At 38.5% G+C, this 13,075-nt stretch overlaps 1 protein-coding gene across 2 annotated transcripts in view; it reads right to left on the bottom strand.

Annotated features, from left to right (window-relative positions):
• Window positions 1-13,075, bottom strand: part of Meis1 (Meis homeobox 1) — a 133,888-nt gene that overhangs the window by 52,410 nt on the left and 68,403 nt on the right. For both annotated transcript variants that reach the window (XM_074049856.1, XM_074049858.1), the window contains exon 8: window positions 6,552-6,697. In XM_074049856.1, the coding sequence (XP_073905957.1) occupies window positions 6,552-6,697 (146 nt within the window). The remainder of the gene's footprint in view (window positions 1-6,551; window positions 6,698-13,075) is intronic.

The raw sequence follows: 13,075 nt of genomic DNA, 5'->3' as shown, positions 1-13,075 counted from the left end.
TTAATTAAAAAAAGATATATAGTAACACATGTGGTACCCCACTTTTAAACTGAAAGATAAACTGAGAATGAGCAGTTGGACATTCATTGACTCAGTTTGATATTTTATCTTAGAAAACATTGTCACAAAAAAGGAATAAGAACAAGACAGCTTATTTTGTCTTGAACAGCTGGCTTGTGTTCAAACTGTCATGTGCATAAGCAACCATCAACCTAATAAATTGTGCTTGTGTAAGCATTTTTGTTTTGAACTTAGTCTTTTATTTAATTAGCCCAGTTAAAAGGATATCAGAGGGGCTAAGATATAGCATTTGCCTAGCATAGGAGAGCACTTATCTAGCATGCAAAGGGGCCTGGGTTTAATTCCCCAGCACTGCAAAAATTAAACAGTAGAAGAAGAAAGGAAGGAGAAGAAGAAAGGAAGGAAGGAATGAAGGGAGGGAGGGAGGGAGGAAAGGAGGGAGAGGGAAGGAAGAGGGAAGAAGGGAAGAAGGAAGGAGAGAAGATGGAAAGAGGGAAGAGAGAGAAAGATGGAAAAGAAATCAGGAAATCAAATGGTTGCATATTTTTATCTTATATTTGGAAACAAAAGAAAAATTTTGAGTAATTGACAGCAAGACTCTATATAAGTTCCATAGAAAAGGCAACAACCATCAATGAAATTAATAAATCATCTATTTGAGCACAAGAATCTCAATCACAACCAGAAATTAATGCACAGCCCCTGCCAAGAGCCCTTATGTTTGAATCCTATAGACCTGGATCAATGGGCAATTTTAAAGTTGGACTTTTGTTTTTACTTGTGATTGTTTCCCCTCCCCCCTCCTCTTCAAGGGACTGTAATTACCCCCCAGGTCAGAGGTGCAGAGTGAGGAGTGGGGAAGAAAGGTCGGAGCAATGGGAAGGAGGTGCAGGAAGGCTGGGAGAGAGCTTTGCAGGTCACTAATGGCCTCTGGGGCAACAACTTGGAGAACAGGCTGATGCTGTCCCTTTTGATCTTCTAATTCACAATAATCATTAGTATTAACTCCAATTCTTCTGGGTGAAGAATTCCAGCTGTAGCCTTTTCAGTTTACCTGACCTAAGAAAATTCATCACCCATTCCATTAGGATTTCAGTAACTAGCTAAGAAAAAGAAGGCAGTTGCCCCAGAATCTGGAAGCCACCCACTTTATGATTAAACCATAGTTTATGCGGTGCATATCACAGAAGAATTAGAGCATTCCCATATTCCTCCAAGCAAGTAGATAATCCATTCCACTTCTCTCCTGAGACAGATGATTCTCACTTGGGTGAGAAATAACCAGGGTCTTTATCTAATCAGAGGTGAAATATGCTATCTTCTGAGTAGCAGAGATCTTTTTAAGATTAAGAGAGAGAGTTTTCTCATTCAAGCCTGAATTTGGTTTAGCAAAACCAAGTTTTGGTCAGAGGAGATGGTAAATGATAACTACTTATAACAGTGAAAGGAATGCTTCTAAAGGCACTCTTCTTATATATTAAAAGAGTTCATTTTAAACATGGTACATGGACATCTGAAAGAAAAAAACCTCTCTTCTTCATACTGCATTTCAAGTATCTTAATTTTATAGTATATCTACAGATACATAACACATAATAAAGAAGGTATCAAAGTTACCTGCTCAGTTGAGGTATGTAGTTCTGTGTTAGAGCACTTGCCTAGCATTCACAAGGCCCTGAGTTCCATCTCCATCCTGCCAGCTCTATAAACTACTTCCCTTGGCTAAGGCACATAAAAATGAAGGTGAATTAAGACGAGTTTGAAGAACTACCTTTTTCAAATATATTGCATTACTTTGACTGACATTTCAGGCAAGAACTCATGAATATAGTTGCCCTGCCCTACCATTTTCTCAAGAGTGTCTTCTCAGAATAGGTAGCTGAAGACTGCTAGCAGGTAATGTACTCACTGTTAAAAATGACCCAATGTAGAGGTGACAGAAAAAGAAAGAGAAATGGATGGAGGGAGCGAAATGTCTGCTCTCTATGTGGCACCTACAGGTCATACTATCTGCCTTTTGATCTTTCACTCACTTTGATCAACAGAATGGTTATCTAGATATCAATTAGAAGTACTTTTTCACTGTCATAATAAGTCATAATGTTTAGAAAGTAATTCTTCCAAATTTGCAAGCAGAGATATGCCACTAAGATGACGCCAACAGATCTTGTTCCCAAAAGCAAAACCAATGAAACAACATCTGTCTCTTCTAGAGCATTCAATTCCAATTCCATTCCATTTACTCCATCCTTAGAGTGGCAGACCCGCAGGGCACTTTTCATCTAATAGTGTTTCTATGGAAACGCCATTCTCAACCTGGAAAATCCTACAACCCCTCACGTTGAGTTTATCCGCAATGAGAGAGAAAAGTCTCATAAATCAGAAATCCAGACATAAATCTGGCCACACACATACAAAAATATTCTCTAGGCCACAGGTTCACAACCCAAAAATAAAAAATCAATAAATAAAAGGAAACAAAAGCATATAGCAAATATCTGATTTAGAAACAAAGTTTGTCTCCATTGTAAGGTTTAACCCAAAGGGATCCTCACCATAAGTGAAATTATGAGGAGTCAAAAAGTGGACAAAAATCAATTCATCTTCAGGGTCACCTCCCCTACTGTTAGTCAGTGCCAAATGTTGACCCTCCAGTGTTTCCTTCATTAGAATCTGCAGGCATTTGTTTTAAATATCTCCACTCTTCCTAACTTTCAAGATTCCTGGGACACACAGTGTCTCTGTTCAATAAAATACAGTCATCGCATATTTTAAATAAGAACTACATTAACCGCTTTTCTATTTAGATTATATTTAAAACTGCAATATGATAGGGTAGGCAAACAAAAAGAAAAAAGACTTTTGATTTTTACCTTAAACATTGTATTTATTGCTTTTCCTCATTTTCTGAAGGCTCTTGGATACATATCTTTGTAACACAAGATAACAGAAGAACTGGCAAAATGTATCCAGTTTAAGCACTATGACATAGTAGGCCTTTTACCATTGGAATAATGCCCTCAAGAAGAGGAAGAAATAAAACCTCGATTTGACATAAATCCCCGAACTTATTGTGACTCATACACAAAATTTAGTACTTTTTAATTGTTTGCAATAATTTATCTTCAGGCAAATCAAGCATTTCTATTAATAAATGCTTTTATTTTCTTTCTCATTTTCTCTTATTATCCAAAGCACGTCAATCATTCTTTTCAGTTGTAGGGAATCAATTCTTTTAAGAGGCCTCTACTTATCAGCACTGGCAAATGTTCAGCTAAATCTAAGCTGGGAATTTACTGCACCAAAATTTTCTTTTACTCCATAAACTGCCAAAGTTTAAAACTTGTTTCCTTTTCTTTTATTGTTTTCATTATACACGAGCCTGTGCAGTTTAGCTTGCTAGAGACTGTGAGTCCAAGAACAAGCCTTTAGTTCTCTCTCTGGAGTAGCAAAATGTGCTGCTGATTAAATCTACCTGTGGATAACTACAGACCAGTATTTTTTTTTCCCCTCATGCAGCTGGGGTGCAAATCCAGAAAGGTTTTTATTCAGGGCCTATTCTACTCTTCTGACACACAAATGCTTGAAAGCCCTTTCAAGGGCAGATTTTTTTTTTTTAACTGAATAAATTCAATGAAAGGATCTGATCCATTTATTTTAAAAAGAAAAAAATGGCAATTTGCTTTCAATAAGGTGTGTGAGGTTTTAGAATGTGCCTTTTGGCATTTAAAAAAGATTCGTTTACAATTTACTAATAAATTGTTTTTGTTATTGTTTTAATTAGTCAGAGTTTCAATTGCTGTTTTATATCAGGCAAGATTTCAGAGAGGATTTTTCTAGATAAATTACATTAATCACATAGCAATAATGTGATCATTTAAAATTTGTACACAGTCTTCCTAATGAAAAGTGTATCCCTGAAGAGCTCTCACAACTTGAAGTAAAGGTACCACTAAAAGATTAGCCCTAACATGTCAGTAGTTACATGTGGACAAACACAAAACTTGCTTTAAAATCTACAGGGCTTCTTCCATAGAATTTATTGGAATTAGCTCCTGTCTGTAAATACACCTCAGCAGTCCAGGCATTCCTTCAAGAAGGATAACAAAACAAAGGAAAGCATGTTCCTTATAGAAGACAGAGGCAATCTTTCTCACTGGGGGAAAAATTTCATATCTCTTAGCTTTGCTTTCTAAATGATATTATGAGAGTGATTAGTTTTTAGAGACTTATTATCAGTATTTCTGTATGAGCAAATGGTAGTAGAGTGGGTAGGAGGGCTGGAATTACCCATTGGAGACCCCACAGAAAGTCAGAGAGACAAAGAAGAAGGACTTCCCCTTCCAGGGCAATGATACCATCCAGCAAAGCCCCTAAAATCAGGGCAATTAGCCAAGCTCAAGAAATCAGGCAGCTCATGCTTGAATTGCCCCAGTAACACACAGTCCACATAAGCACTGCAATGCAGATAAAATCATGCTGACTGTTAGAAAGGATATATTTTGTTGTTGTTGTTTTTTAAAGAGGGGCGTGTAGAATATAGCTCCCTACAAGGTTCTTCACAAGGGTACAGCCTAGAAAAACAGGCAGCTGAATAAAATACCTGCTTCTTTCTCTCCTGATTCTGACTGAACCAATATTTGATTATATTTTATTCAGGGGCACCTCAGCTTCAAGTCAAGCCAAAGCTCCTTCACAGATTAAAATGGGGTTGAGGAAATCTATTCATTTTTCCTACTAGGATAGGAAATAGAAATAGTTTGGTTATGACTTCTGGGCCATCCTGAGTTTATCCCCTCACTCCAGAACAGGTCAGCTGGTTAGTCGTGGTGATGAACTCTAAGCATCCTTTCATGATCACCTTTGACCAATTGTCACTTCTTATCGAAATGTTATTTTTCACAATATGTCCTGGATTCCCTAGCTCTCCTTCCCTCAAGGTCAGTAACAGTTGATCATTCTCATTAGGAAACTTGCACAAGGCAGATCTCAAAACCTCTACCCACATGCAGCATGTGTGAGATGAGTAATGGTCCTTGAGTCAGATGTTAGGGAAAGCTAACATGACATGATGAGAAAATGATGACAGCTGAAACAATCTGAGTCTTCAGCTAACTTCCAGCATTAACCAACCCCTTAGGTTTATTCGAAAATGCCTGGCATAGCCTAGAGACTGTTTAGAATCATTGTGAGAAGAAAAGAAGGAAGGAAACTACTGTAGCTACTGCTGCTGCTTGCTCTAAGTTTTTATTTTATTCAGCAACACTGGAAAACATGGGATAATTCAGACCCTGTTATTGGAGTCACAGCTCCTATCCATAGCAGGAAAACTAAGGAGGCCTTCAGATGTCCCTTGAGTGTCACTCCGTGTACCATGACCATTCACTGAGGAACAGGACATGGAAAGTGGGGAAGGGACTGAATGTCATCAGGCTCTGGACATGTTTTTGACAATGCAGAAATTAACCTTGATGTCTAAAGGGAAAATGACTTTAAGTACAATCTAAGCTAAAAAAATAAAATAAAATAAAGAACAAAAGAGTAACATAAAAGATTTGTTCTTGACATTAGAAAAGTCAAGAGTTTTTAACCCCATTCATCTGTGTAGCTATGCTACAACCTGTCTAAATTTATCCCTTGTCCCTAATATTAAAAATCTCCTGGTCAACAGTTTTGCCAATTTTTAAAATATTATTCTATCCATAAATTTTCATGTTGGCTTCTTCCTCAGATGTCATCAAATCCACATGCACTTACAAAAATATTCACCAAAATATTATGATTATAAATATTTTGAACATGAAATTCATTCAGAACAATAACCAAACAAAACAAATTCCCCGGTGGCATAAAGCCCCAAATCTCCAGTTTCTCACATCTCCAGGAGAATTCCTGCAGTGAAAACAGCAGCACTCACACAGACAATATAAACTGTGACTCTGCTCAAAAAGTCACAAGGGACTACACAGGAAGAACCGACTGTATATTGCTGTTTTCCTTTACAGTTCTAAACGCAGAGACAACTTTCACTGGGGAGCGCTGACTCACATGAATGTTCTGTGCTGGAAGCTGATGCGTTCAAGCCACTGAACAGCAAATGATGTGACCATCTTGCCATGGCAACCTGATTTACATTTTTGAGGACCATTCAATGATAAAGGCCCACTGAAATATTCACTAGAGATACTGCCTTTCTCCCTAGGGTTGGTCTTTCTTCTTAGCGGGAGCTGGTTCTAAGTACGTTTAGGGTCACACTTAGAAAAGCGACATTAACATACATACTTAAAATCACAAGTGCACATGAACTCCTAAGCCTTATAACTTACAAGAGTTAACAAAAATGCAATAGTGAACTTCAAATAAAACTCCTCGTTCCTGGGTACCTAGGAAACAAGCGCTGATACTGGTAAAGACTGTGGGAAAACAGTGATTTATGAAATATTTCAAGTCCAAAGGGATCAGTTTTTTCTCTATCAAAACTGGTTCATAGCCCATATTTAGTTTACATATGTCATTTAGATTCCACTTACTGTTAGATGCTGGAACAGCCACGCCCTCATGATATTTGTGGCTACTTTGGGAAAGATGCCACGCTTTTTGTGACGCTTTTTGTCCTTATCAGGGTCATCATCGTCACCTGTGCTGGGGGAAGCTACACTGTTGTCCAAGCCATCACCTGCAAACATAGTGAATCAAATTTTGACTGATGCTACCTTGACATGCTTTATTCAAATAGAATGCCTTTGGATATAAACAAAACCAAAAGAGCAAATTAATTAACTATTAAATGATTAATAGTTTTTTTGGTACTTTTTTTTTAAGACAAAGAGAAAGAACAAGGCCTAGGCTTCAAAAGTAATTAGCTCTAAAGAACTTCTTCCAAAGAACAGTACTAATAAAAGGGAATGGAGGGAAATAGCAAATCTATTTAGTGGCTTTGATGCCATGGCAATTATTACATATATATTATATATGTGTGCCTATATATATATATATATGTATATATAGGCACACACACATATATATATATATGAATGAGACACACGGTATGTACCTCTACTGGGGAGTTAAAAATATGGTGACAGCCATTAGCAATGGTGCTGTCACTGCCTGGATATTTGAATTCCACATATAGTCATTGATGATATCAAATTGTGAGAAGGTGCAGTTAAGATAGCAACTATTTCCACCAGTGATCTATCTTAAGACTAAACTAAGATGGAGGAAATGTAGGCAATCCATCATATAAGCAGTTTGTCACGGGAATGCTTCAAGTAGAATATAATTTTTCTTATAGTAGGAAGAGCATCATGCTTACCAAGGGGAAAAACTCCTGACATAATATTTTAATTAAAAAATAATTGCTATTTAAATCAAATAAAACAATGCTAAATTATATGTGAATCTTATGACACTAATAATCCAGGCAGTTTCTAAAATATCTTCTAAATTTTAATTTTCCTCATTGAAATGTCACCTGGTAACACATTCCTCTATATTGGATCCTATTTTCTACTGATTTTTGTTATAACATTTAAATTGTTTCTTCTAGAAAATATTTTGTCTCTATGACACTATGAAATAAGAAAATAGTATTCTTTTTATAAAGCTATATGTGATAAGAAAAGAAATGATATTTCCACCCATATAATCACAGTGTCCAAAATAAGTCATGAGATGCAAATGGAAAGTAGGTATTTTCTGTCTTGGCACAAAAGTCAAAAGGGCAAACAACAATGAACTCAACCTGCTACATTAATAAGTAGCTAAGTTCTGTCAAACATCCTCCTCCAGTGAGCTACCTAGGCCCCACTCTCAGTGAGAGAGACAGTCCATTTAGAAATGAACAGGTTGGTCTGGACCCAGAAAGAAGAGCTACAGTGGCCAGACTTAGATATGAGGTAACAAAAACACCCCAGAGCACGTCATTGGAGAACAATCTACATGGCCCAAAGAACATACTTTAGGAAGACAAGTTTCCTGGTGACTGTACATTGAAATTAGCCTCAGATTCATAAACATGGCTTCATGAGCTTCTGTATTTTTCATTCCTACTATGAAGGTCCTTTGTACAAAGTAATTCTCTATTTTGGTTTCAGTTATTGCAGTCTAATCTATAGTAGTGTGTTGCAATGTGTCAATTGTTCTTAACAGCTCCCTCAGGAGATTCAACTCTCATCCCTGAAAAAATAAAGTACACCCCCCCCAATTTTTTTCACTGCCTTGACTTGTACTGAACTAAGGTTGAAAAACTTTGTTGGCTAAGGAAAAGACTGATTTCAACATTTCTATTATTATAACTATGCCACAAATGGGAAACTTTCACAGAACTTTTCTGAGTTTACATTTTATAATTTTATTGTATTTACAATTTATGTGGCTAAAATTCCACAGAATTGTAGCCTGAGCTCTTACTGGAAAATATCATGAAGACCCCCAGCTCTAAAGCCATCAGTCATTGTATCAATGAAAAGTTCCATGCTTCATGACTGGCTCAAGGTCACATGGCTAGACATGAAGACATTGGCCTCTGCACTGGAGCAGACACCCATACCCCTAAATCAATTTTCCTGTACCCTGCCCAGCTCTTTATTTGCATAAGCAAGTGTTTTATGAGAAGTCCCTTTGGATTTGCCTAATAAATTCTTTGAAAGTCCAGTATTTAAAGAGGCTTTTTATATGGAGAAGCAATTCACCATACAAAAAAACAATTCATTAAAGAAACATGAGAAAAGAAAACAACTCACAGCATTTAAAATTTCAATGGGCTAATCCACTTTCAATATGCACAGGTAACCAAGGAAAAGAAATGTATTACTTTATCATTGATTAAAAAAAAAGGGCTTCTAACCTAACGATACTGTTTTTCCCCACCTCTCCATGATTGTCTTCCACCTTGAAAAAAAAAATAGCCTTTTTATCCATCTCAAACCCCTTCAGATTAATTTAGCAAGCAATGCCTAGTGCCTGCCTAGAAGAGAATTCATTGATAATTTATGGAAATATCTACTATAATCCAGTGGAGATGACTTTTTTCCAGCTTTGTGCATCAATAGATAATCAAGGCCTTAAAGCAGCCTTAGCTTCCCATTACCTCAGGCAAAAGAATTCCTGAAAGCGTGCCTTGAGGGCACCTGAATTATATACTCCATTAGGAGAGGAAGGCTTTCTGCATTCCATGTGTAACACTCACCAGAACCTTTCCTGTTTATTTCTGCTGTATGAAAGCAGAAGCATTAGGAACAGGATTTTTTAAGTGAAGACTTATGTAGATACAATGGAGAAACCTTTCAAGCAGGAGCCAGATCACCCCCTTCAGTCCCTGGCAGTGACCTCTCCTGAATAAAAGGTTTCTATTACATCATTAGCTCAAGCCAAAAACAGCCTTGGCTTAATGCACAGTTTGTTCTTCCTACTGTTTTTAGGCAAATACAGCTACTTTACTCCCATCTGGGAGGGAAATTACACTGCTGGGTTGTAATCTAAGACAAGATTTTCATTGGAAGCAAATGCTTTCAATCCAGTGTAAATACTGGTGCATGTTCAGAAAAGCCTAAAACAATAAACCCTGCTCCTTCCCAACACAGTTAGGGAAATGGAGAAGATGGGGAAGGAGAAGAGCATAATAAAACAGACGATTCTAAAAGCAAACACTTTCATAGATTTTAATAAATTGTTTAACCTCTTCCACTTTCTGGAATTGAAAATTGATCTCCCAACGTCCCAACCTCAGAGGAGAGTCTAAATGGTCAATTGTACCTTTAGCATTTCCATTCACTCTGCAATTTGATACAGTCACCTCTTTGCAGTCTCAAGAGGATTTATTTCCCGTTTATTATTATTATTATTATTATTAAGATCACTAAACAAACTTGAAGAACCGCTGGCCGACCACACGGCAGCAGGCAGCAGCTCTGAACCACATTTGTAAAATGTCAGCAGTGACTTCATTCCTGGAGCTGACTTCTCCTGCCACCAAATGAAGGCAAACTGAAAAGGTGGAAATAATCATAAAAATGATGCTAGTCCATAAACAAGCTTACAGCCTCATTAGGATAGCAGTAGGCTCCAGTGGGTGATTTATGCTCGTTTTGCTGATGCTATGAGGAAATGCCATAGGGCAACTTTAGCCAACTGCTAATGGTTTCTGACAGCTTCTTAGCAACTAGTGCAAGCAACGTTGTGGCGTTTGCTAGTGACAGAAACTGAAAATGTCATATTATCTGCCCATGTGTCATGAAGTCCGTGTGGCAATTAACCAGTAGGCCAGTGACTGAGGGGCCAGAGGCTCCTGAAAATGGCCTTTGGCTATGCAGAGGCAGCACTGGGCGGGCGAAGCGTGCACACAGCTGCATATATGCAACATTCTAATGCAGAAAGAAATCCACTCCCTGCAACTTCCTGGGCTCTGATTAGACCTGGCCACTCAAATCTCTTTCTTCACCTATCTGACGTGAATCTCTAGGCTCCTCTCTTTCTGGGCATTGGCTCTAGCTCTATCAGAAGACTCTACAGCAATCTGCTTTGCTATGATTGTCTGAATGGCTCCTTAATTGGCCATACCTAGTTCTGTGCTTGTGAACGCTGGATTCCAAGGTGCTAGCTGTATCTCTGCTCTCTCACAAATTATTCTAAAAGGATTTAAGATCACTGAAGCAGACTCATTGCCTGTCAGATTTCGAGGAGCAAAGGAACTCTGCACAGCAACAAGACATTATTTAAAAAACACCAGGCTTCTAACAAGCAGGAGGAGAATCTTGGCCACACTTTTCAGTTTCCGAGCTATCAAAACCATGCACTATATGTCAAACTGTCAAACCTTTCAGCGTGGGCCATTTGCCCTTTCAAATAATATTTAAGAATTGTTTTTACAAAATTTTATAGGCCATGGTCTAGTGAAAGAGGCCAACCAACAAAGAAAGGAATTTGTACTACAATTCGTCTATGGACAATTTCTTGTGAGACCTGGGCCTGTCCCTACAGAGCAAGGCAGGTGACCTGTGGCAGCTCCCAGGCTGTCAGAGGGCTCAGATTTCAAACACACTCAACTCAAACATCCCGAGTCGCCGATTTAAGCATGCCCAGGCATTTAGACTGTGCTATCTCCTGCCTTTCAAGGCGGGATAAAGCGGCATTTATCGTATTCAGGCCATTCAATGGGTCAGACTGACCGTGTCAGCAGGGGCTCCTCTCTAGCAGGTCAAAGTTTTGCTCCCATTTTTCTCTCCCTACTAATTCCCTCTCTTCCCCCCCACCCCCAAGGCCTGCCATTCCCAAAAACCTTCTTGAGAGCCAGGCAAAAACAAAACCCCCAGAGCGCCTAAGATTTACATCACAACTGATCGGAACTCCTAGTGTCAGTGGGCCATCAGGTAAAAATAAAATGGGTTGTCTGTCACAGGGCCTCTGTGTCTTAGAGGCAAAACTTCTAATTAGGGAAATGAACTTTCAACTGCCAGGGCAAATGAACGTGTAAGGTTGGGGACCCTCTTGTTTTGCTAGAAGCCAAGCTGGAAGCCACCATAGATTTGTAGACTCAAGACCAGTTTCATTTACAGTTCAGTATCTAGACTCCATAGTCTGGTGTCATATCCTGTCTTTAAGCATTACTTTTCTCCTTTTGCAGTGTTTAGAGTGTTTCAAAGTGTGCCCAGACTCCAGAATCATAGCCACTGAATAGTTCTCTGTTTTGGCACTGAGTAAATTCTATTTGCCTTGAAAGTTGTCTAAATGGTCAATTCAAAAGCATGCTTATGGATGTATAGTTCAAGTTGCAAGATGGCTAAATTTTTACACAAATAGAGTATTGTCACATACTGTGTTTTTTTGACAAAAAAAAAAAAAGCACTATCTTAAATACTTCCTTTTTCTCGGGTATATTTTCTCCTACAGCATAACCACGATGAAAAAGTATGACATCTCACCCCATAAGTCGCATGTAGAACATTTCTGCCTTTCTAGGAGTTGCTGGTGCAGTCAGCTCATTAATATGGACAGGCTGGGTATCTCTTGTAGTGGCCTATCTGAATGGATCTGATGTCCAGCAGAATTAGGAAAAATGTAAAAACTGACCCCAAATCCACCTCTTCTGATCCTGGTGGTGTCTAGTTAGCCAAAAGTCAGGTGGGATAATGTTTCTGTGTTATGTTAAGAGGATAAATGGTGAGATTTATGGACATTCCTTCCTTGGGAACTATCTAGAATTTTTCAGAGATCTTAAGGAGGTGTTTGTCTTCATTTAGAATGCATAATAGCTGCCAGAATCATTTTTCTACAGCACATATCTGATCATATCATCCTGGCACTTAAAGGCCTTCTGTGGCTTCCCTTTGTCTTCAGGATAAAGGTCATACTTAAAGTCTGACATGGAGGACCTTTCAAGATCTCCCTTTTGGGTGTTTCCAACCTAGCTTTTGCCAAGTTCCAATGTGTCCAGGCACTCATCACCTGATCCTGTCCTGAGCCTGCTTGAGATTCTCAACACACCACCCACTCTCAGACCTCTGTGTTTCCTGTGCTACTACTTTCCCTATGTCAGCCTTCTTTTCCTTTCTCCAGTAACACGGCAAACTTCTTGGTGACCTTTAAGGCCCAGCTCAATTGTCATCTGCTACAAGAAGTATTTAGTGGACTCTGGATGCTTTAGTGACAGTCACTGCCATCTCCAATTTACCCTCTGACATTCTTCCATCCTCCAACATGGTACTTTCCTATAACTGCTGACTTTGGGACATGTCCTCCTGTCTTGACTGTTGGACATCTGAAAGCAGGAAGCACATCATACACCTCTCTGTTCTCTAACCCCAATGTTACCCCAGTGTGAAGCATACAACTTGCCCATTGCTTATTAAGTAAAAGAGTGAATGCATAGGTGCATTTTTCTCATTGCATACACACAAAAACATAATTTCAATTTCCACCTGCTACATTTCTTTTCAAGACACATAAATAAAACTGCTGAAAAATATTCACCAATGAAATTCGATAAACAACTATCAGAAAACACAAAAGAAATGCATTCTCCAGAGGTAGGATGTGTCCTAGAAACCTTAAG

Source organism: Castor canadensis, chromosome 12, assembly GCF_047511655.1.
Source record: "Castor canadensis chromosome 12, mCasCan1.hap1v2, whole genome shotgun sequence".
NCBI classification, from domain to species: Eukaryota; Metazoa; Chordata; class Mammalia; order Rodentia; family Castoridae; genus Castor; species Castor canadensis.
The sequence above is the reverse complement of the archived record's forward strand: the minus strand, read 5'-3'. Positions and strand labels throughout refer to the sequence as shown.